The sequence below is a fragment of the Paramacrobiotus metropolitanus genome, unplaced genomic scaffold (assembly GCF_019649055.1).
Source record: "Paramacrobiotus metropolitanus isolate TYO unplaced genomic scaffold, Prichtersi_v1.0 Parri_scaffold0000060, whole genome shotgun sequence".
NCBI lineage: Eukaryota > Metazoa > Tardigrada > Eutardigrada > Parachela > Macrobiotidae > Paramacrobiotus > Paramacrobiotus metropolitanus.
Window position 1 is genome coordinate 657948 of NW_026570280.1, and position 21707 is coordinate 679654.

The 21707-nt window shown below is 45.1% G+C and overlaps 1 protein-coding gene across 2 annotated transcripts; it reads right to left on the minus strand.

The window, feature by feature from the left end:
- Positions 1-1381: 1381 nt before the first annotated feature.
- Positions 1382-2918, minus strand: LOC129593198 (uncharacterized). Of its 2 annotated transcripts, none has more exons than XM_055489408.1 (2): positions 2615-2918; positions 1382-2346 (listed from the first exon to the last, which is right to left on the minus strand). In XM_055489408.1, the coding sequence occupies exons 1-2, from the start codon at positions 2727-2729 to the stop codon at positions 1382-1384; spliced, it is 1080 nt and encodes a 359-aa protein (XP_055345383.1). In that variant the 5' UTR covers positions 2730-2918. The 2 variants fall into 2 exon arrangements, with proteins under 2 accessions (XP_055345383.1, XP_055345382.1); XM_055489407.1 differs by having other exon boundaries at positions 1382-2540.
- Positions 2919-21707: the final 18789 nt, after the last annotated feature.

Below are 21707 nucleotides of genomic sequence, written 5' to 3' on the forward strand. Positions count from 1 at the left end.
GGGAAGCCGGCGGAAACAAGGGCACGGCATACAATGCTAATGAGCCCGCCGTGCCGTGGGTGCCTGCCGGCTGAGAAAGCGCAGGATAGGCCGTGGTGTGCATATCGGTCTACTGGCTTGTGACACTTCATACACTCATGTGGTTCACAGATAACCGCGCCAAGTCGGAGGCCAACCGAAATTTTCAGCGTGTCGTCGTCGAGCAAATTCCCTACATGAGCGGAGGGCAATGCATTCAGCCAAATGCCTGCTTCCGGCCACGACTGGGCAAGTAAACGCGCTTTGTTAATCTCATCGTCGCGATACACTTCCAGCAAGGTGGACAGAGATACGTTGCACAGCGGCAAATCCCAGGTTTTTTGCAATTTACGGACGTTAGATTCGGGCAGTGCTGCTTGGCGAGCGTTTATCTTCCACAGGTTTAAAGCCTCCGTGGTATTCACAGCCGGCCGTGCGGGTAACAGAAGGGATACCAAGTCGGATACGGAGTGAATCGAAGCCAGAAAGGCTGGAAGCGCTAATTCCTCCGATCGACGTATTCCGATACCCCTTCTGCTAACCGGGAGACTGGCTTCTCGCCAACTAGGGTAATCGTCATGGTTAGTTCGGACATTGCACAACTGCTGGAAACAGGAGCGTAGAGTTTCATCAATCTGGTACAGCTGCTGCGGATACCTCCACGCGTTGCAACATCTCAACATATAAATGATTTTTGGGGCGCCGAGACAATGTTTCAAGAGGTACAAAGCCTGGTGTCGTGGAAGAAGCTGCATTCGCTCACAAACCGAAACAAGTGTCGCAGCTTTTTCGGTAAACATCGAAGCGATTGCATCGTCTAACACCGGTGCTCCGAGGAGTGTCAGGTTGGCACTGGACATAACACGCAGCTGCGGATATCGAGTGATAAAGCTGTCCACTGCTTCTTGCTGAATGCTTTCAGATCCTCCTGTAACATACAGTTCACATTTTGCGACGTTTATTTCCAGACCAATAGCCCTGGCGCCTTCGACAACTTTTGTAAAATTTTCCAATACGTTCAAAGGAAGCCCGCCCAAGGTCCCATCGTCGAGATACCAAGCATTGAGTTCGATGCTGAGAGAAGCAATTACAGCTTGCAGGGCAATGCAAAACGGCAATGCACTTGCAGGGCAATGGTCCTAGTGGATGCCCCTGCTGAACTCCTGATTCTGACGACAAAATGTATTCGTCAAGAAACAATGACGAATGGTGACCGTAAACTGACTGAAAAAATGGAAAAGATTCCGGAAAATGCAATTTCACGACATTTAGGACTACTTCGCGGGAAACTGTGTTAAATGCATTCCGAAAATCCACTTTGATAACGGCTTTTATGCTTTCCGGTGACGTGTCGAGAAAACATCTAGTACCGTGGGGCGTGGACTATGGCCTCAGCTCCACCACGCACATTAAAACCAAGCTGCACCGGCGAAAGGATGGCGGTTGCTCGCTCCGCAACTTTAGTGCAAACGATCTTGGCTATCACACGGCGTAAGGTTAATACTACCGCAATCGGGCGCAGACCACCGTCTTTTTTTCGAAGGGCCAGCAGCTTTCCTCCGAAAAATGTAGGATGAATGTCGGTAGGCACGTTTCCCTGTAGAACGAGGTTAAGGACGGACGCAAGAGATTCACAAAATTGCCCGCTGTGGTCGTCAATTTTTCCACCAACAATGTCAAGTAAGTGCTGTGGCCGCAAACCATCGGGACCTGCCGCAGATCCTCGTGGGAAGCTGTGGATAGCTGCAAAAACATCCGCAGGGTTCACAGGTGGCGCTGAAGGCGTGTCGGCAGGAGGAGGCGTCACGAGCGGAGGGGGGCATTCGGGGTGCTTTGCCCTGAGCTCCTTCAGAGTCTCCTGAGTAATCTCCGCGATGGAGTCCGTGGATATCACGACACGCATCGCACCGGAGACAGATCCGTCATCGATTTTCTGGCCTACGCGACGGGCGAGGTCTTCGTCGGTACTCCTTTTCTTCTTGGCACTGGGGGGCTGCGAAGGAAGGAACTGGACATCGCGATCGTACAAATCCAGGTTCTTCTTCACTGCAGATGCCAAAGAACTGGTGCGCTCCGTTTTCGTCTTGGCAGGCAGGCGGAGTGCTGTTGAGGCGAAAGCGAGCAGTTTCAGCCAGGACTTACTATCGTTCTTAGTCGCAACTTCCAGCAGCGCTTTTTGCGGAAACTGTCTTGCCGCAGGCCTGGCTCCATGTGGAATGCGGCGAAGAATTCGTTCCTTCGATGGGTGGAAGGCCTTTGGAATTTGAGGCGGGGTAGGGGCTGCTCCGGCAGAATTGTTTCCTGTGGCTGTGGGAATGGGCACTGTAGCTGGAGCACCAGAGCGTGAGGAGCCAGCTGCAGGCTGTGGGGCTGCACGCTGTGGAGCTGTCGAAGGCGCGAGACGGAGAGCTTTGCGTTGAGCTTTCTTGCACACTTCCGAGTCTCGCTGCGCAGATAAACCGTGCGATGATTTGCAGACTTTGGAACAGAGATCGCACTTGTATTCCATGATGTCAGGCAGCCTAAAAACAGCTACCAAAGCCAGAAAAGGAACCCACAAACCCGAGTGAGAACACGTAGACAGGCAACGACGTACCCTGTTTACCGAGAGCCGTCGCAACGAACTCAACGGTGGTGAATGGTAGAAGCATGCGTTCTTCCCGGGAAATCCAAAGATTAGAAAAAGAAATCCACAATCCGAAATCCACCATACGACTGCTGTTTAGATGTCATATTGGTTGCGCCGAGCTGCTATTAAAGGCTAAATCTCATTGCATTAAAAGCGGTATAACATCTTACGATCAGCTTGTTATAACCACAAAGACCACACAAAAAAACTGGTTCGGCCAACTAACTATACGATATCGATCACTGATCCGAAGATACGTAGGAACTCAACATGCTGGTACGCACCAAGAAAGTCGTTAGAATCAGCAAGTCTGTGCACATGCAGGGACGGAAATGCCCAGTGAACAGCGTGGTTTGCTGTGCTCGATTACCGCTCTGTGCCTATCCGATGCAAACAGCGTTGATACCGCACTGCCGTTGGCCCGTTGCTATATATATCGCGACGGCACACCGGCTCTCCGTTTTCATATCTAGAAAATCGTTGAGAGAGTGTAGCACATGTTCTACAGTTCGGCCGTCTACGTGCACCATACTAATCGTAAGCGTTTTCGTCGCGTGCTTACTCTGGGTCCGATATCTGACTGCCCAATTATCTGGAAAAAAAACGTATGGTACACTGTCGGGATTACTTTCCATGTTATTGTGGATTACGGGGACATGATTTCATTTTTCTGGTAAGAAACCTGAAAAATGGAACCATGTCCCCGCAATCCATGGTAAAAAATGGTATTTCCTTTCCGGTCCACCTTGAGACGGTTGTCGGTTGACACAGCGTAAAAATATTATTCGACATGTAGAGACGAAATATGTGGATGGGGTACTCATATTCCTAAACGTCCTCTTCCTGCCAGATTATATCGTTTAGTAAACGATATAATCTGGGAGGAGGAGGACGGCAGAGAAGTGCCTAATTCTCTGTCGTCAACGGGTTACCTGGCACCTGAAGGATACTGGCCCAGCAACGGACAAATTCCCTATGAACTGTCAGGATTCAGTAAGTGTGTTCACTTACCTGTTAATTAATTCACTTACCTGTTAATTACTACCGGACCGACCAACTTTGTCACATAATGTTTCCGTATTTTTGTCTGTAACTCCCGTTCAGAGTCAGACGATGAGCAAACAACGACAATTGCAAGCGCCCTCCGCATTATGGAATGGCACAGCAACGGCTGCATCGCATTCAATTAAGAAACGGTTAGTTTTTCTTAGATTATTTCGGCGGTTTTTTCTAGGTTTTTCTAAATTTTGGGTTAATTTCACAAGAAAATCTGAGGAATGACCTAAGAAAACAGCAAAAGAAATCCTAAGAAACCTAAGGAAACTAAAACAACTAAGAAAGCTAAACAAATAAAACAAAAAAAACTGAGAAAGCTAAGAGGTAAGAAAACTAAGAAAACTAGGAAAGCTGAGAAGCTAAACAAAACTAGGAAACCTCAGAAAATTCAATAAGTACAATACCACCGCCGAGGCGACCACTATCAGTCCCATTAGCACCGCCGGTATCACTATAAACCATTACCAGTATTGCCACAGCCACTGCCAGGACCAGTACCATCAACTACAACTGCCCGGAGAATTTAAAATGTTCTTCTTAATTTTTTCATGAATATATTTTAGATAGAGATTACAGTTGGATGCCAGAACCATCTCATTTCGAGATTCCGGCAGTTGTCACGTTTTATCGCTTGCTAGAACGCGTACGTAGTGGCAACTGCCACCGGCAGTGGCAGTTGCCACTGCCACATTTTATCCCCTGCCGCCTTTGAGCCCTGTCGAGCACTTTTTTGGCAAGAAGTCTCCCCACAGATGCCAAGCGGACATGGGGCGTATCATCGGCCGTCCAACCAGAGTCACGCTGCATACCCACTGCTTGCCACCCGGCACCATTCAGCATTAATTTTATGCCTGTACACGCTGGGATTCCTCCACGAACACAGTCGCCCAGATGGCAGATGGCAGATGGGAACGAGCATGTCAACATCGTGGCCAGTAACATGGTATCCGAAATAGAGATGAGAAGGAGCACCCTTAAATGGTCACCTTTGACCATCCGCATGCATCAGTGACTCAATATCATAGGGATGACCCATCCTTATGACGTCGAGTCGCAGATGCATTACGATCCGCCGCTCTCCAAGGCCCCCCTGCAAACCGGCCATCGTTTCCAAGGCCCGTCCGCCGCCCGATTGACGGACCAACAGCACGCCCTCATTCGGAAGCTGGAGACGGCCTCCAGCTGTCCTAAATTATGGTTCGAAGCACAGGTAAGGTAGGCACAGGTAAGGCGTTTTGGAAAGAAGGAGAAATTCAGGTCAGTTTTTAGATTAGGATTAGTAGTTGTCACAGAGTCTGCCCTAAGTACGGCACTCCGTGGTGATCTCAGCGAGGGAGGGCGATCAGATGAAGTCCTGTCTGTTGAGGAAATTCCGAAGAATGGAGCGGAATGGAACCGCCGGCTACCGAGTATGATCCACGTAGCACAGCCACTGTGCCATCGCCGCTGTTGGCGAAGATCAAGATACTTGTGCTTGAGCTTGAGCCAACCAGGTAGGTGGCGGTGGGGCGGCTGCTTTGGGTACCCTCTTACATAGTCAACACTTTAAGAGGAAGCCCCGGAAACTTTTTGTATTTTTTTTAATTTTGAGAAAGGCTGATTATTACGATAGTTCGAGCACTATCGTAATATTCCAGCACTTTTTATTGCTTGAAGATAATAGTGTTCAATGAAGGTACAGCTGTATAACGGTAGTCGGCACCTTCCGTAAATATTCAAAAAACCGAGGAGTTCCCGTGGATCACTCGTTAATTATCCCTTTACCCTATAAATTGTAGTTATTCGTTTTATGCATTGCAATTGTATCAGCTAAGCTGTATCAAGTATGAAAGGGTTCGCACGCCATCTTTAAGTGCATCGATCGTATCCCGCCGAAGACCAGATCCAGGTATCCATGATACCTGCTCACCATAAAGTATAAACCATTGCCGCTTGATTGTCGGCTATAGGAACCCATTTTTACACTAAGTACAACCTGTACAAGAAAGCGTCACAAGTGCGAACCGCTATAATCTACCCCACGGCAATCCACGCCAAACGTGTCCCCGTGGACATTTCCGCTGTGTTCGTCCCACCTCCCGCCAGGCTGCCACCCTCGACGAAATGGTAGCCCTTTTACCAGAATGGTGATACAAGGAACCTGCGCGGGGAAGCTGATTTTGCGGTCAAAATGTGACCTTTCAAACTGCCACCATCGTTATCAAACCAAAAAAAATCCTGAAATTTGGTCAGAGTGGACATATTACTGCCGGGACTTAACAATATGCACGGACATGATGTTGCCACGATGGTGAACGTTTGCTTCTCATTCGCAAACTCAACATCGTTGCCGAGAAGTGTTGATTCTGGATGAACGCACACACGTGAACGATTTATCCGTGTTATTAATTGTGACACTCTGTGAATCAAACGGTACATGTAGTGAGCATCCGGTATTGTACAGCGCCGGGAAACAGTTCATTCGTCTGCGGATGTGTTGGTGCTCGAAGTGTGCACATTTACCGCATATGCAGTCATCGCAGTTATCTGGTTTTATCACTGGCAGCGATGGGCTTGGGGGAGGAGCCCCGTTGATAACGGCAAAATTACCGCTGCTGTGGCATGTAAGACCGCAAAAGATGTACGACATAAAGGGCGCACGGACCAGGGAGGGCGTTTGAGTGCCCGGAGCCAGGTTACTTTGCCATAAACTGACCGGAAATCCATGCCGGTCCTTGATTTCTTTATTATGACCATTATGATCCACAATTTCAGTGATGGTAACAGAGGGGATGGGAAGTAAGTTTTAAGGGGACATTTTTGCCGATCACACTTATGGGTTATGTGTATGTGGGCTTCGCCACACAATGCGTACGTTCGTTGATGCGTACGTTCTTCGTTCTGTATCTGTAATTGTGTAATGTTCGTTCTTCGGCCAACGTGTTGTGCAACACGTTGGCCTTGCTTGTATGTTGTGCGTTTAGAGAGCTATATAAAGGCCCACTTCTGCTTGCAGAGTGGGGTGGTGCAGTCGAGTAGGTTTCCCATTGTATGGTATAAGTGATATAGAGTAGGCCTTTATGGGCCAGCTCCCACACTGGTAGCAGATCGTGGTTCCGGTCTTATTTGATTTTATGAATTTTTTTTAAACTAACGGGAGCTGGCCCAAATCAATTATCCCACTTTTATTATCATCATTCTGCCTTAATTTTCTTTCCAATTCCATTCGAATATTATCCTTCACGATGCCTAATGAGGACACCCGGATTACTTATAAAAACATCGCCTGTTTTTTTTTCTTCCGCAACGGCCCATTCACCTGGTGACCTTTCTTGATTAGTAAACCGGCTCAGTACGTGAGTGCATTAAGTAGCTCTGCCCTAAACTCATTTATTATATTTTGTTACGATCAAGGTAAAGCAGTATAGACTGCTCAAAACAACGAAATTTATTTGCATCATCTAACTTTTGCCTAGTCAAAGCAGTAATAAACTATGTATGCCCGAAAATAAATATGTCTCAACTTTGCCTCTTCAAATGTAAGCAGTTTGTTAGAGTTTATGCCTTCTGAAATTACATTTTGTTTGCCCGTAATATATTTGTTAGAATTTATGAGTGTAACCGTTACTAATGTCTGTTACTCATGTTGGCACCCAGCCCCTTTGTCATACACCGGCCTTAAAGGCGAAGTTGTTACTCAGAAGTTTAGTCAATATGACTGTTTTACTGAGTATATAAGAAGCTACAATTACAATGTTAACAACACAGGGAATTACTCTTCATTAAAGCAAACTACCAAAACCACGGTTAATTCTATCAGATTATGAGACCTGCTTGTCTCTAAGCAGTGTTGAGTTTGTTTTATCATTGTTGTGTGGATACTACAATGGCGCAGTTGAAGAGTATTAAGGTCACCGAGTTGAACGACTCCAATTACTCGCGATGGCGGGTACAGGTGGAGGACGTGTTGACTGGTGAGTCTTTGTGGTCCGTTGTGAACGGGACACTGACGATGCCCCAGGATTCGGCAACGGATAAAGCTGTGCATGAGCACCACCTGAAGTGGATAGCTGCCGATGGAAAAGCCAGAAGTATATTGCGTGCGACTGTGGATGATACCACCTTCAGTCAGTGTCGGGACTGCAAGACGTCCGCTGAGATTCTGAAGAGGATCCAGGAGCTGAAAGAGCCGAAGACTGACAACGACTTGATGTCGGCAATGACCGAATTTTTCGAAGTCAAGTGGAAGGAGGTAGACGACGCAAATACATTCATGGCATCATTGTATGTTCTAGCGGCAAAAATAGACGCGTGCGGGAAGCCGGAAAAGGTTACCGACACCTGGTTGATCGGTAAGACGCTAGCCAGCTTGCCCAAACAGTACGCCTCATTTGTTTCGTCGTGGAACATGATGGCCGGTCCTAATCCTGAGATGTCCAAGTTCCGGGAGAAGCTGCTCCTAGCGGAAAAGATGATGAAGGGACAGGGAGAAGGAAGCGGGTCCAGTCCAGCTGGTGAGTCGCTGTACGCAAAAGGTAAGCGGCTACCAACTGGAGCGAAGAAAAAGTTCACCGGAAGCTGCCACAACTGCGGCAAAGCGGGCCACAAAGAAGCAGATTGTTGGTCAAAGCGGAAAGAGGATCCAGGCACCAACAAGCGACAGGACATGTCCGGTCACGGTTACAGGAAGGAATCCTTAATGGTTTCAGCTATGCATGTGGCCGGAAATACGGATGCGATCATTGCTGATAGTGGGGCAAGTGACCATATCACGAATAAGTACACCTGGTTTAAAACTCTAGTTAAGCTAGATGTTCCCAAGCCGTTCGTGGTTGGCAACAACGCGAGTATCCAGGCCACCCATATTGGCACGATCGACATCGAGATGTCCGTCGACGGAAAGCAGTGGCGGGAAGCGGAATGGAAAATGTGTACTATGCACCTGATGCATGCGACACTACGCTGCTGTCCACGGTGACATTGGAGCGAAAGGGATTCGCATTTTCCCACGCTAAAGGAAAGATGACAATCAGCAAAGATGGCAAGGCGTTCCTCGGTGGAGTGCGAGGTGACGGTGCAACGTACCGACCTTTCATACGTGTGGTGCCGCCAAGTGGAGATGCGCTGAAGGCGCAGCCTGTGGGAATTTGGCACCAGCGGCTTGGACACGTCAGCGACGCATTGGTCGACTCCATGGTCCGCAACAAGGTGGTGGACGGCCTGGAGGTGGTGACCTCGAAGCGCGGTGACTGTGAAGCGTGTCATATGGGAAAGCAAACGGCTAACACCCATGACAGCAGTGCTGGAAGGGAGTGCCTACCAGGTGAGCGGTTTCATAGTGATGTGTGTCATTTGGGCGCAGACTCCTGGGAGGGACATCGATATCTCTTGACGTTCAAAGATGAGAGCAGCGGATACAGAATGGTCCGAACACTACCAAGTAAGCACTCTGTGAGTAATGCATTCAAAGAGCTGATTATCACAGCAGAAAGGGAAACTGGTAGAAAAGTGTTGTCGATTCGCACGGACAACGGGACTGAATATATCAACCAGGAGGTTGAAACGCTGTTTCAGAACAGAGGGATAAAGCACGAAAGAAGTCCGGCGTACGTGAAGCAAGCAAACGGCATGGCAGAACGGGAAAACCGCACGCTCTGTGACAGTGCGCGAACGCTGCTCTACGATGCGGACATCACAAAATGTGAGAAGAATCTCCTGTGGAGTGAAGCCATCTCAACCGCCGCCTACCTACGGAACATTGTGCCAAATCGGGGAAAGCTGGAAATTACTCCGGATGAACTGTGGCACCGCCGGAAGCCAACAGTTGACCACCTGTGTTTGGATCAACGGCCTACGTTAAAGTTCCGGAGGATCAGAGACGGAAGCTGGATCCCAAGTCGGTAAAAACACTGTTTGCAGGTTACGATTGGGACACCACGAAAGTGCTCCGGGTGTTCAACCGGGAAACGAAAAAGGTGGAGCGGGTTGGAGATGTGGTTGTCGCAGATGGTGGCGACGAGATTCCCGAAGTTGCTCTACGGTATCCTGCCTCAAGGGGGGATGAGAACGAGCGGGATGATGATGAAGAGTGGGAAGATGCGGAAGATGAGCCGGGAAGCGAGATTGCTGTGGAAAAGGCAGCAGTTGAGAAGCGACGGCCAGGGCGACCACCGGGATCGAAGAATCTGGTGAAGGATCCTCCTCTTCCGCATCCCATGGAAACCAGAGCCAAGGGAGCTGCGTTGTACGCAATGGCCACGGCCGCAGATCCAGTTGATGTCCAGGATGCGCTGTCGAGAGCGGACGGGCACCTGTGGAAGCAAGCAATGGATGCTGAAATTGAAGCGCTGCATAAAACGGGCACTTGGACTTTGGAACAGCTACCAGCAGACCGGCGCACTGTGAAGTGTAAGTGGGTTTTTAAATCGAAGCTACTTCCAGATGGCGAGCTGGATAAGCGGAAAGCGCGGCTTGTGGCATGCGGCTACTCACAAGCGCAAGGCATTGACTATGGCGAAACCTTTGCCCCCGTTGTACGACACGAATCGGTGCGATGTGTGTTAGCGGTGGCTGCCGCACGCAACCTGGAAATGGTACAGTTTGACGTCAAGACTGCATTTCTGAACGGTGACTTGGATAAAGTCATATATATGGACCAGCCGGCAACGTACGACGACGGTAGTGGACGTGTATGCCGGTTGAAGCGTTCAATATATGGTTTGAAGCAAAGTCCAAGATTGTGGAACGAGCGAGTGAACGCAGTACTAACTGGACATGGATTTGTTGCATGCAGTGAAGATCCATGCGTCTATGTTAAGAAAGGTACGAGTAAGGAGTACATGGTACTGTGTCTGTATGTTGATGATGGGCTGGTATGTGGTGCGACGCGAAAAGTGGTGGATGATTTCCTGAAGAAACTGAAAGAAGATTTCGAACTGACGGTTCATGAGCCAGACTGTTATGTGGGCATGGAGATCGGTCGGAACAGGAAGATCGGCACCATCAGCATCAACCAGCAGGGATACATCAATCGCATGCTGCAGCGATTTGGACTACAGGAGAGTAAAACCTATACGTCTCCTCTGGATCCGAATGTGAAGCTGATGAAATGTGAGGATGGAGAAGAGCCATATGGCTGTCCATACATGGAAGCGATTGGCTGCCTCATCTACATCTCTTCCATATCACGCCCGGATATCACTTACGCAGTGAACCGTTTGGCGTCGTTTGGGAAGAAACCGGGATTCAACCACTGGACAGCTGTTAAACGGGTAATGCGCTATTTGAAAGGCACATTAACTTTGGCTTTGACGTTTGGTACAGCAAGTATGGAGTTGACCGGATACTGTGACTCGGATTGGGGAGGTGATCCGGATGAGCGGAAGTCAACCTCCGGATACGTGTTCACCCTGGGAGGCGGACCTGTTGCGTGGAGTTCCCAGCTGCAGAAAGTGACAGCGTTCTCCGCGACGGAAGCCGAATATATGGCACTGGCCGAGGCAGTTAAGCAGAACGAGTGGAGCAGACCGTTTCTGGATGCGCTCGGAGTGGACATGACGAAGGCCACCCAGATGTATGTGGATAATCAAGGCGCGATTGCCTTGTCGAAGGATCCCGAATTCCATAAGCGGACGAAACATGTCGGAATTCGCTACCATCGAATCCGCCAGGAAACGAAAGCCGGATCGATCGAGGTGAGCTATATTCCAACGGATCAAAATCCATCGGACATGCTGACGAAGGCGCTCGGAGGGATCAAGGTCAAATCCATCACCGGACTGCTCGGGATGCATGGAGTGAATGACCGTGGACTGGGTGAAGGGGGGTGTTAGAATTTATGAGTGTAACCGTTACTAATGTCTGTTACTCATGTTGGCACCCAGCCCCTTTGTCATACACCGGCCTTAAAGGCGAAGTTGTTACTCAGAAGTTTAGTCAATATGACTGTTTTACTGAGTATATAAGAAGCTACAATTACAATGTTAACAACACAGAGAATTACTCTTCATTAAAGCAAACTACCAAAACCACGGTTAATTCTATCAATATTTCGACTTGTTCATTAATTTTATGTGCCCTAAATAATCGCTTATTATAAGCTAAAATACAAAGATTTTGGCCAATTTTCTTCTTGCCGGCTTAAATGAATTTATCCATGGAATATGTTAAGCGCGCGAATTTATTGACGCAGTGAAGTGCTTCGTCCGAATTTGAGTGAAGAAATTTCTCAAAATAGTCGGGTTTAAAACTTGCCATTTACATGGCAATTTTATCAATATTAACGGGAGCTTTGTGCTGTTGTCCCACTGTTAGCGAAACGCAAGGCGTGGGACCCTTGCACGTTAACAAACAACACAATTGCGACCACAAAAAAAAATTGAGATTCATGAAATCACGTGATAGTTTTGTTACAGAGATTAATTCCATTTGTAGTCAATAAAATTGCTGTTATTTTTGTCAAACAGAAGATGGGTTGATTTTGATTCCCCACACTTTGATTTGCTGATGCTTAATCTAATATCAGTTAAAAGGAATTTTTTTTATAACAGGGCGCAGGATGTACGCAATAAACCGGGCTCTATTTCAAAGACGTGGTCAATACTGTTTCTGTAAAAATTTTAATTTTGCGCAATTCACATTACTAATTACAGTTTTAATGGGCATGACATTATCAAAATGTAGGCGATATTTCACTCTTATGCAAATGAAACCAGAGCAAATTCGATGCGACTGAGGCCGTAAAATCTGTCATTACTGGCAAAATTTATGCGAGTTCGAATTTTCGTGAATTTTTACATAAGCAAGCTATACTTGCTTATGTATACTTGCTTATGGCATCCAACTCGAACAATGAGGTTCATCAAACGACAACAGTTATAACGATCGTTGACTATACTATACTACAAGCATATAATTTTTTTAATTGTCTTGTAATGTTTTATTTGTTCAAGTGCTATGTATAGGTACGTCCGTTTGTATCATAATAATGTCCGTAGTACGTAGTACATATATTCATAATACAAAACCTCATACCAATCATTCTGCCAACTTTCTTATGAACGTAATTTGCTCTCAGAATAAACGAACGCTGCCAAATTGCGGCCATTTCACATAAGTACCTGACGGACATTACAGTCTCAAGCAATTTAGGTTACATAACAAAAAAAATGTGGAAGTAAAACTTTGTTATGTCATATGTCATATGTTTGTTCTTTCGACAAAACAGTTCTTAAATGTCATGGGCAGCGCGATCCATCATCGGTTATCTAACTTTATTACACAGTTACCCAGAAGTTATGCAACAACTTGTTTGTTGGCACTTGTTCGGTCATTTCCAACTTGAATTATGTCAGTGAACACCAAACGAGTGTCAACGGACGCGGTAGTCCATATAAAACAACGTGGCTTTGAAACGACGAAAAGTTTCTTATTAGTGCAAGAATTGTTCAATGTCAACTTAGTTGACCTTTACACAAAAGTCTCAGTACAAAAAAGCAGGTACTTACAGGTAAATTAGACCTTTTCAGAATCATGACACAATGCTTTAACTGCGGTCGGTGGGGTCATCGCTATGCAGATTGTCCATTTGAACGTTGCTGCTTTAACTGTCACAGCGCAGGGCACATAGCTCAGGAATGTGACCTCGATCCGCAAGAATACGATAACGACGATCGTGGCAATACAGAGAAGGGCGAGAATTGTTTAAATTGTGGTGGTTGGGGACACCATTTTGCGGTCTGTCCATCTCCCCACACCTGCTTTAGTTGTCACAACGAAGGTCACAAAGCAAGCCAGTGTATTATCGATCCCAGTAAATATGATACGTATGAATACGATGATGAGGGAGACAATTACGATAGCCAAGACAAAGAGCCAATTTATGGATCCGATCACTATTATTTCTGCCCCAATTGCAAAAAGCCCAGCCTGGAAATTTCAAATGCATGCATTGAGGAAATTCGATGTAAGCGCTGTCAATTTTATGCGCATGACTTGAGCCTATGCGAATGTACACAGTAATTGCACGCAATGGTAAGTCGGACTAGTGCATCTGGTAATACTGTTTTTGAAAAATGTATTAAAAATCAAATTCGTATTTTAATAATTCCGCAATATTTAATTGAAGCAGCACACTCGATAAAACTAAACAAAAACGCGCTGCATCATGATTTATTTCGATAAAAAGATCTACACGCTGGTTAAATTCATTATGACATTATTTTGTCCCGTGCCGTTTCTTACATTGCAGCCAAAAGATCGCATTAGCGACATTAATTTTTTTAGTAAAAAGATCGCATTAGCGACATTTATTTTTTCTCTTTTAGCAAAAAGATCGCATTAGCGACATAATTCCTATTACATCAATTGAAAAGATCGCATGAAGCGACAAATAAAAATTTTCTTTACTTAAAAAGATCGCATGAAGCGAGATTTAATTGCTTTTCGTTCAACAAAAGATCGCATGAAGCGACAAGCAAAAGTTTCTTTTAATGTACAAGATCGCACGAAGCGACATTAAATTCTTTTTCGTTCAGCAAAAGATCGCGTAAAGCTACAAGAAAATAATTTTTTTTACTTTATAAATATCACGCCAAGCGACAATAACATGTTTTTTTAGTCTGAACTAAAGATCGCTTAAAGCGACAGTTAAGGATTTTCCATTCAAGAAGTCGCAATTAGGAACACTTAAGTTTTAAGTTTCAAAAAGATCGCATAAAGCGACACGTAAAATTTGTTTTATTTTAAAAGATCGCAGGTAGCGGCAAGTAATTTTGCATCATTCAAAAAAGATCGCTTAAAGCGACAATTAAGATTTTTGTATTCAAGAGATCGCAACTAGCGACACTTAATTTTACGATTCAAAAGATCGCAGGAAGCGACAATTAATTTCTCAGCATTCAAAAAGATCGCATAAAGCGACATCTAAGAGTTTCAACACCATTTAAAAAGGTCGCCTAAAGCGACAATCACATTTCCATTATCACCCAAAAAGATCGCATAAGCGACAGAACTGTTCGATACCTTTAATTATTTACCGGCAAAGATTGCATACACAATCATTTTTCACTTTGACTGTGAGCGCTTCACAGCGCCTTTTTCTACGCTCTACTTTTGGTTCCGCTGTTCCGATTTTTCTTCTGTACAATTTCTTATTACTGTCAGCGCGTTACATTACGGCGGTCGATCACCGTTCAACTATACTCGACCGCATGTACAATTTCATCCAACGAGACCGTCGATTCAATTTTAACCTGCTTGTTAATATCGGTTTTAAAGCACTGCAATCAGACAACTACTGCACTGCAAGTTTAATCGACCCCATATATGCCATCCATACGAATAGCAGATCAGAGCCTGTCTAAAGCAAACCACTGTCCGAGCTGATCATCTCCGAGCTTGCTCTTCTTCGTTTTTCAATTGCCCCGGGCATAATAACTTACTCGGCTTCTTGCCATATACACCGTCTTAACATCCGCACAAAACAGCAGTTTCAATAAAAATGGACCATGATCGCCCACCTATAATCTACTGCAGTGCTGACTACGAGCTAATTATATTAGATATCAGCATTGCAGATTATTATTTAAAAATAACATACGAAACGGAAGCCTTGTCTGTTGACTTTATCAACAATCGCTATTCCTGCCAAAATTGTCGCTACTCTGCTCCGTCCGCGATCGGCATCTTTACACATACATTCCGCAGATACATCTTACCTGCTATTCTAAGCCGGAATCTACTCCGACTCATTCGCCAACGATATACCGCACGCGCCGTGCGCGAGCATAACCGGGAATACGATGCGGCTAACCCGTAAGAAGAAACGACATGGGCGACTCTGGCTAACGCCACCTATTATTTTAAAGCATCAACGTCTTCGCCGAAAGGAAAAATTTGAAAGAATTATGAGATGGATTCCTTACACACCAGTAATGGAGACCCACCAACGTTCTAACACCCGACAAAATCCAAGGCCAACATTCTACTTGTCTCCAGATATACCACATGCCGTACGTCCAAATACCAAACCCGTACCAACAAATAGCCAGACCGAATGTCCCGTCTGATACTGCGTTTTAAACGACCAAAACACAGGAGGAAACGAATACAGCTCCATTGCGGCCACGCAGTATGTTCTCGCTGCTTCCATAAAATATTTTCCACCTACGCCAAGGAGCTACGCATAGACTGTGCCATAAGCCCTTTACAACAACGTCCCAGATGTCCTCTCTGCAGGAAGGAGATTCGTCCTGAGAGAAGCACTTACAATTAATCTATACTAAATATTCTATACTATACTTCTTTAAAAAATGGAAAATCTTTGTTAGTGCATGTTGGTGATCTATTTCTGTACGTATCTTAAGTAGTCTATTTCTCTTGTTTTATAGTTTTGCTTCTTTAGCGCCTGTTTACGCCACTTTTCTTAGACTATGATTACATGTTTTTTTTCCGTAGACGGAGGGAAGTGTGGGCTTCGCCACACAATGCGTACGTTCGTTGATGCGTACGTTCTTCGTTCTGTATCTGTAATTGTGTAATGTTCGTTCTTCGGCCAACGTGTTGTGCAACACGTTGGCCTTGCTTGTATGTTGTGCGTTTAGAGAGCTATATAAAGGCCCACTTCTGCTTGCAGAGTGGGGTGGTGCAGTCGAGTAGGTTTCCCATTGTATGGTATAAGTCATATAGAGTAGGCCTTTATGGGCCAGGTCCCACATGTATTATGCAGATACATGGGATGAGGCTACGCGCGCGTTACTTCCAAAAAGACAGGATTTGATAAAAAATTCTAAAAAACTCCAGGATTTGATATAGGCCCTACATGTAGCAATATCTTCATAACGGGCAAATGCGGTGACGTAGCGCAACCTCCTAGCGTTTTTTCCGTGACGATTTACCATAACCGACAAAAATCAAAAGATGCAGTTTCACTGTACGTGTATAGGGTCACTCTGACGTCCTTGCGTTATTCCGTAACGATCTTCTATAACGGAAAGAATCAAGAGTTGCAGTACCGCTGTATACAGCCGCTACGTCACGCGCCACGGCTGCCAACCATGTAGTCATTGACAATTACGTCATAGGTCATACCGGTCAGCTCACCATGTCATAGTATTACTTCTGTATCCCACTTCCGTAACGAACTTCCGTAACAAGCTTCCGTAACGGATTTTCGTAACGGACAGAAATCAACCTATGCATAAGTCTTGAATATAGTGGACTTTCGCTACGCTCCGATCGATCACCTCCGGTACCGGCGCCGGTAGAACGATAAATCTTACGGTGAACTTGGAAAAAATTTCCAAATTTTGTTGCATAAAGCAAAAAATCAGTAATGTATTATGTTCTAACTGAAAACTATGACTGTAACTTGAATCAAAAAATAATCTTATTTGACCATAATCATTGTCCATACGGCTGACCTTCCACTATAATTCCGTTTGAGTCACTAGCGAAGGTAAGTGGAAAAATGAACTGTCATGTACAAAAAGTACTAATTAAGGGAACCCAGCTACTGTCGTCTACCACTACTGTCCACTTCACAGAGCCCGTTTGGTGAACGAGTGACCGAGCTACCACTACTAGCCAGTGCACAGGTGACAGATCTGTCTTTCTGAGCTGTTGCGATGTACTTATCATGTTTCGACGAACTGCTCACTGATATGCATACTGTGACAAAATACTACACTCTCAATTGTTGATAACATTTGCGGGAACGCAAAGAAGCAACAAAAAAATAGCGTTCACGCAAACACCAAGTACAGAGTATTGATTGTTTAGGGGTCGGCCTATTTTACCTTTAGCCGCCCTTTGCCTTTCTACTTTGCCCTTTTCAACTGTACCTTTTGCCTTTGCCGGCGAGAGATTACCTTCACCGTCTCGGGTAACCTTTGGAAAGACCGTTTCGCAGCCCGTCCCGCAAATTAACCCTTAAAGTTTATAATATCAGTGTCGCCACTTTGCCGTTTAAAAAAATGCAACTTTCTGTCGCTGTTCGGTAAGTTAAAATTAAGCATGCGCATTTACTGGCCATTACCGCACACATGTAGGAAAATAGAATGATACTGTAACTGCAAAACTTTGCCGCTATATGGTCTGCGTAAAGAACTCATAAGGGATTCAATCTCTCTAGTGGATTCTCTGTTGCGTATGATGTCAAGTGGTTGCTGGGGCAGCGGAAAGCGAAAAGGAACACGCTCAAATGTTTCGTAACGGACCTTTGTTTTAAAAAGGGCTGTCAACTGTTGAGGCAGCCAGCTTGAAGTTACTGCAAGAAATTTGGTTTAGTTGTTAATACTTCTACAGTTTCATACGAGTACCATAAAGAAACAAACTGCCTAACAAAGAAATAATTTCAGTACCGGTAGAACGATTTATACATTAGCATGTTTCAATGTTTCAATGTTATTTTATATTCGAGTACGATACTAAACGAACTGCTGTAAAATGTGGGGTGTTTGTCCCGTTTTTCATGGGGATAATATGATAAAGGATAATCGGAGTAATAAAATTGCAAATGCGTCATGCGAGTACATATTTTATGCTTTGAACAGCATAACATAAAGAATTTCTGTGCTGTGCTGATAGTCGCATTTTTCAAACGGTAGCGTGGCTACTTTTTAAAGGTTAATTAACGAGACAAGCTTTTGAAACGGTTTTTTTCCAAAGGTCACCCGGGACGGTGAACGTAATCTCGCCGGCAAAGGCAAAGGTAAAGTTAAAAAGGGCATACTGAAAAGGCAAAGGCAAAGGGCGGGCAAAGGTAAAGTAGGCCAACCCCTGGAAAACCGCTGGAATAACGGGTAGCTTAATTTATGAGGATATTATTGCCAGTGCATTGCTGACACTAATAACTAATGCTGCTTTCGGCAGCTATCATCGACAGTTGATCGCCGATATTTCGTTTGTCATAATCTAGATAGGAGCGCTAACAACTGGTACTTTAAAAAGAAAATTTATTGTAATGGAACTCGGTTTTAATGGCTCCCGTGCTGAGAAAGTTCAGCGTGGCAACATCCAGCTCGAAGTTGCTTAAAAGCGTACAAAATTTAATAACTGCTAGAGCGAAAGATAACAGGTCCCAGTATAAGCTTGAAAACAGGTTATAGAGGCGCCTGTTTTCAAGCCGTTGACTATTATCTATCACTTTTGACTAGCTAGTCAAAAGGATCTAAGAGTGTTGACACCTGCCATTTTCCTGATCATTAGCTGGTTTCAAGGGAATGGCGAGAAAGACAACCGTGATGACTAAGCAAGTAATCAAGACGATGAAGGACAACTATCTAAAGAATGCGTTCGAAGTGGCAGCTGTAATTATGTATTATCAGAACTGCTGTAATTATGCATTATAAGAACTTCTTAAGGTAGTACGGTGATTGATAGGTTGAGTGACTGTATTTAAGCTCGAAAACGGGCACTCAGCTGTGTTTATTCACAAAGAGCAGCAGTTTTTGTTAGGCAAGTCACTGTATTCCGTTAAACACCAGTAATACGTACAGTACAGGTGCAACACGTCTCAGAAAGGCGCGTCATGCACAGGGCAATAAGCCTTATAACGAAAGAAGTGAATGTGAAAAGTTCTTCAATGCACGCTCACATGATGCGCTTTACATGCACTGCCTTGAAATGCACGAAACCCACCGACACCAGGCTACCAGCCAACGAACGCACACGGACCATCATCCAACAATCAGTTTACTCTAGATTATTCTGTCCGGTTTCGGAGTGGCATTTCCATTTAGTTTACGGTAGGATTACAGTGTAACTGTTTTTTCTAAATTTTGCCCAGCTGTCTCAGTTGATGTTGGCCTCGTTTATTAAAGCCAAACGTCGTTCAGGCAATGTATTCTTTTGTTGTGATATTTGCGGAACCGTGTAGTTAACAGCTACTGGCGCTAGCCGTTCTCAACAGAGCAACCTTAATTCAGATGCAACAGTTGGGATATTACATGCATGGATTCTGATATTAACAGCAGAATACTTGAATGCGACTAACGATTTTCCCTTGTTGTAATGAATGGTAATTGAGTGTGCAGTCAGCGGCTCTCTCTCTGTAGTGTACTTCCTGCCCCACATTTACAACGACATCATATTAATTTTAAAAGGAATACAATGTCGTTGTAAATGTGAGACAGTAAGTGCATTACATACCTCAAATTCGAGGAACATGGAAACGGGTTTCGATAATTTTCTGGACCTCACTGGGATATCTTAACTCTCAAGCCAAAACATTATGGGTCGGCCGGACAGGATATTCCCTGCCACATCCGCGGCTTCGGTAAAAGCATATGCCAGCTTTTCCCACATTTGTACTTGTGAAGAATGCGAACTGTTTTCTGTGCTCTCCGCACAGACACTTACAGTACATGCACGGCAGTAATTGCACGGGGTGTTTTGCAGACTTTGAGGAAAGAATGAAAATAAAAATGTCTTCAAGTTCAATTGCCACTTCTCCATGCAATTGTGCACCCTATATATACAAACACAAGTGAATGGAGCAGTGACAACTGCGTCAAAGGTTAAACCAAAGAAAACCGAGGAAAGGTATACCTCGATCCGAAGTCCTCTCGGGGAAATAATAAGGTAGGGTAAGCGTTTTTGGCTGTAGTCCAGTAGTACTGCAGCTAGCCGGATGCTATATGCTGCCTTGGAAATTCCTTAATACACATGCCAAACGGACACTGGTCGCGTTGCCGGCCGTCCCACGCGAGTGATAAATGATAATGCATCCGCGATGCCTGAATCCAACATGGAATTATCCAACTTGAAGTTTTGCACGCCCTGGGGTTTCTTCACAAACGTAGTTGCGGTATTCAGGATGATCACATCATAATAAATGCCGGCAATATGTCATGGGACGTATACAACTTACCTGCGTCCTCTTATGGCCTTCACATCCAGCCGGGCTTCTTTTATATGACAAGCCTTGTCATCAGCCTGGCTCTCTTAACGGGGCAAAACACATCATGCTGCGCCATATAGTGTAGTGACAGAAGTTGTACACCCATAAGACCACCCAGTTATGATTCATCATGACGTTATGAATTCTCTTTATTTTACCGGCTAGCTGTCATTCTTTACATTTTCTAGAATTCAGTTTTGTCTCAGCTTGCTACAGCTTGCATCAGCTTGATGATTGATTAGCTTGTTCCGCTTGTTAAACTCTTCCATAAACCTTGCTCCTGTCTTGCATTGTTCTTTTCATTAAACATGCCGTGAACTTCCGTTGTTACGTTCCGTAATTGTGTTACGTCAGTAAGAGCAGTCCCGGCCAGCATCGTTTTCGGCCGTGCCAACCTTTCATCCCAACAGCCCACACAACATCGTGGTAAGGTCAACACGCCAACCCACTAGAACAGCAGCCAGATCGGCTACTGTTACAATAGTTAACTAAATGACGCATCCTGCTGCGTTTTGCCACCTTTGTTTGCACTGCCTTGAATTAAAAATCTCCTCCCTGTGCTTCTCCCATACATGCCGGTTAGAATGCTTAGTTAACCCGTTGACGGGCACTGGTGTCTGGAGGCGACAAGGTGTTTGGGTTTTTTTACCCAGCGATCGGCAGCAGTTAATCGTTATCCCATAATGTAATAAGCAATAAGGGACCTTAAAGCAGCAATAAAAACATAATCTGAACTTGTGTCTTAAGTTAATTAAGAACAATAGATGCGCGCAAATCGCTAATTTTGATTTTCTGACCTCTCGTAGGTTTTGCTAACTAACGAATTAGGGGATGAATAATTAAACCCAAGATAAATCAGCAAGGTACTACTGACAACGCTTTATTCGAAAATGTCTAATGCGTATTCTACAAGTCGAACCATAGATGGCCACAGTCCGTTAAAAACGTGTGTCGCCTGCCGGCACCATTGCCCATGAAGGGTTATGAATACACGGGCGGGTGCACTTTCGACAGATACTTTTCATTACGTAAACGGAATAAGTTAATGTCGGTTCGGACGCAAAACATGCGCCATATGGTTTTGGTTGTTGAAAGCTGGCAGAAATCGGGGTTCCAGAACGGCAC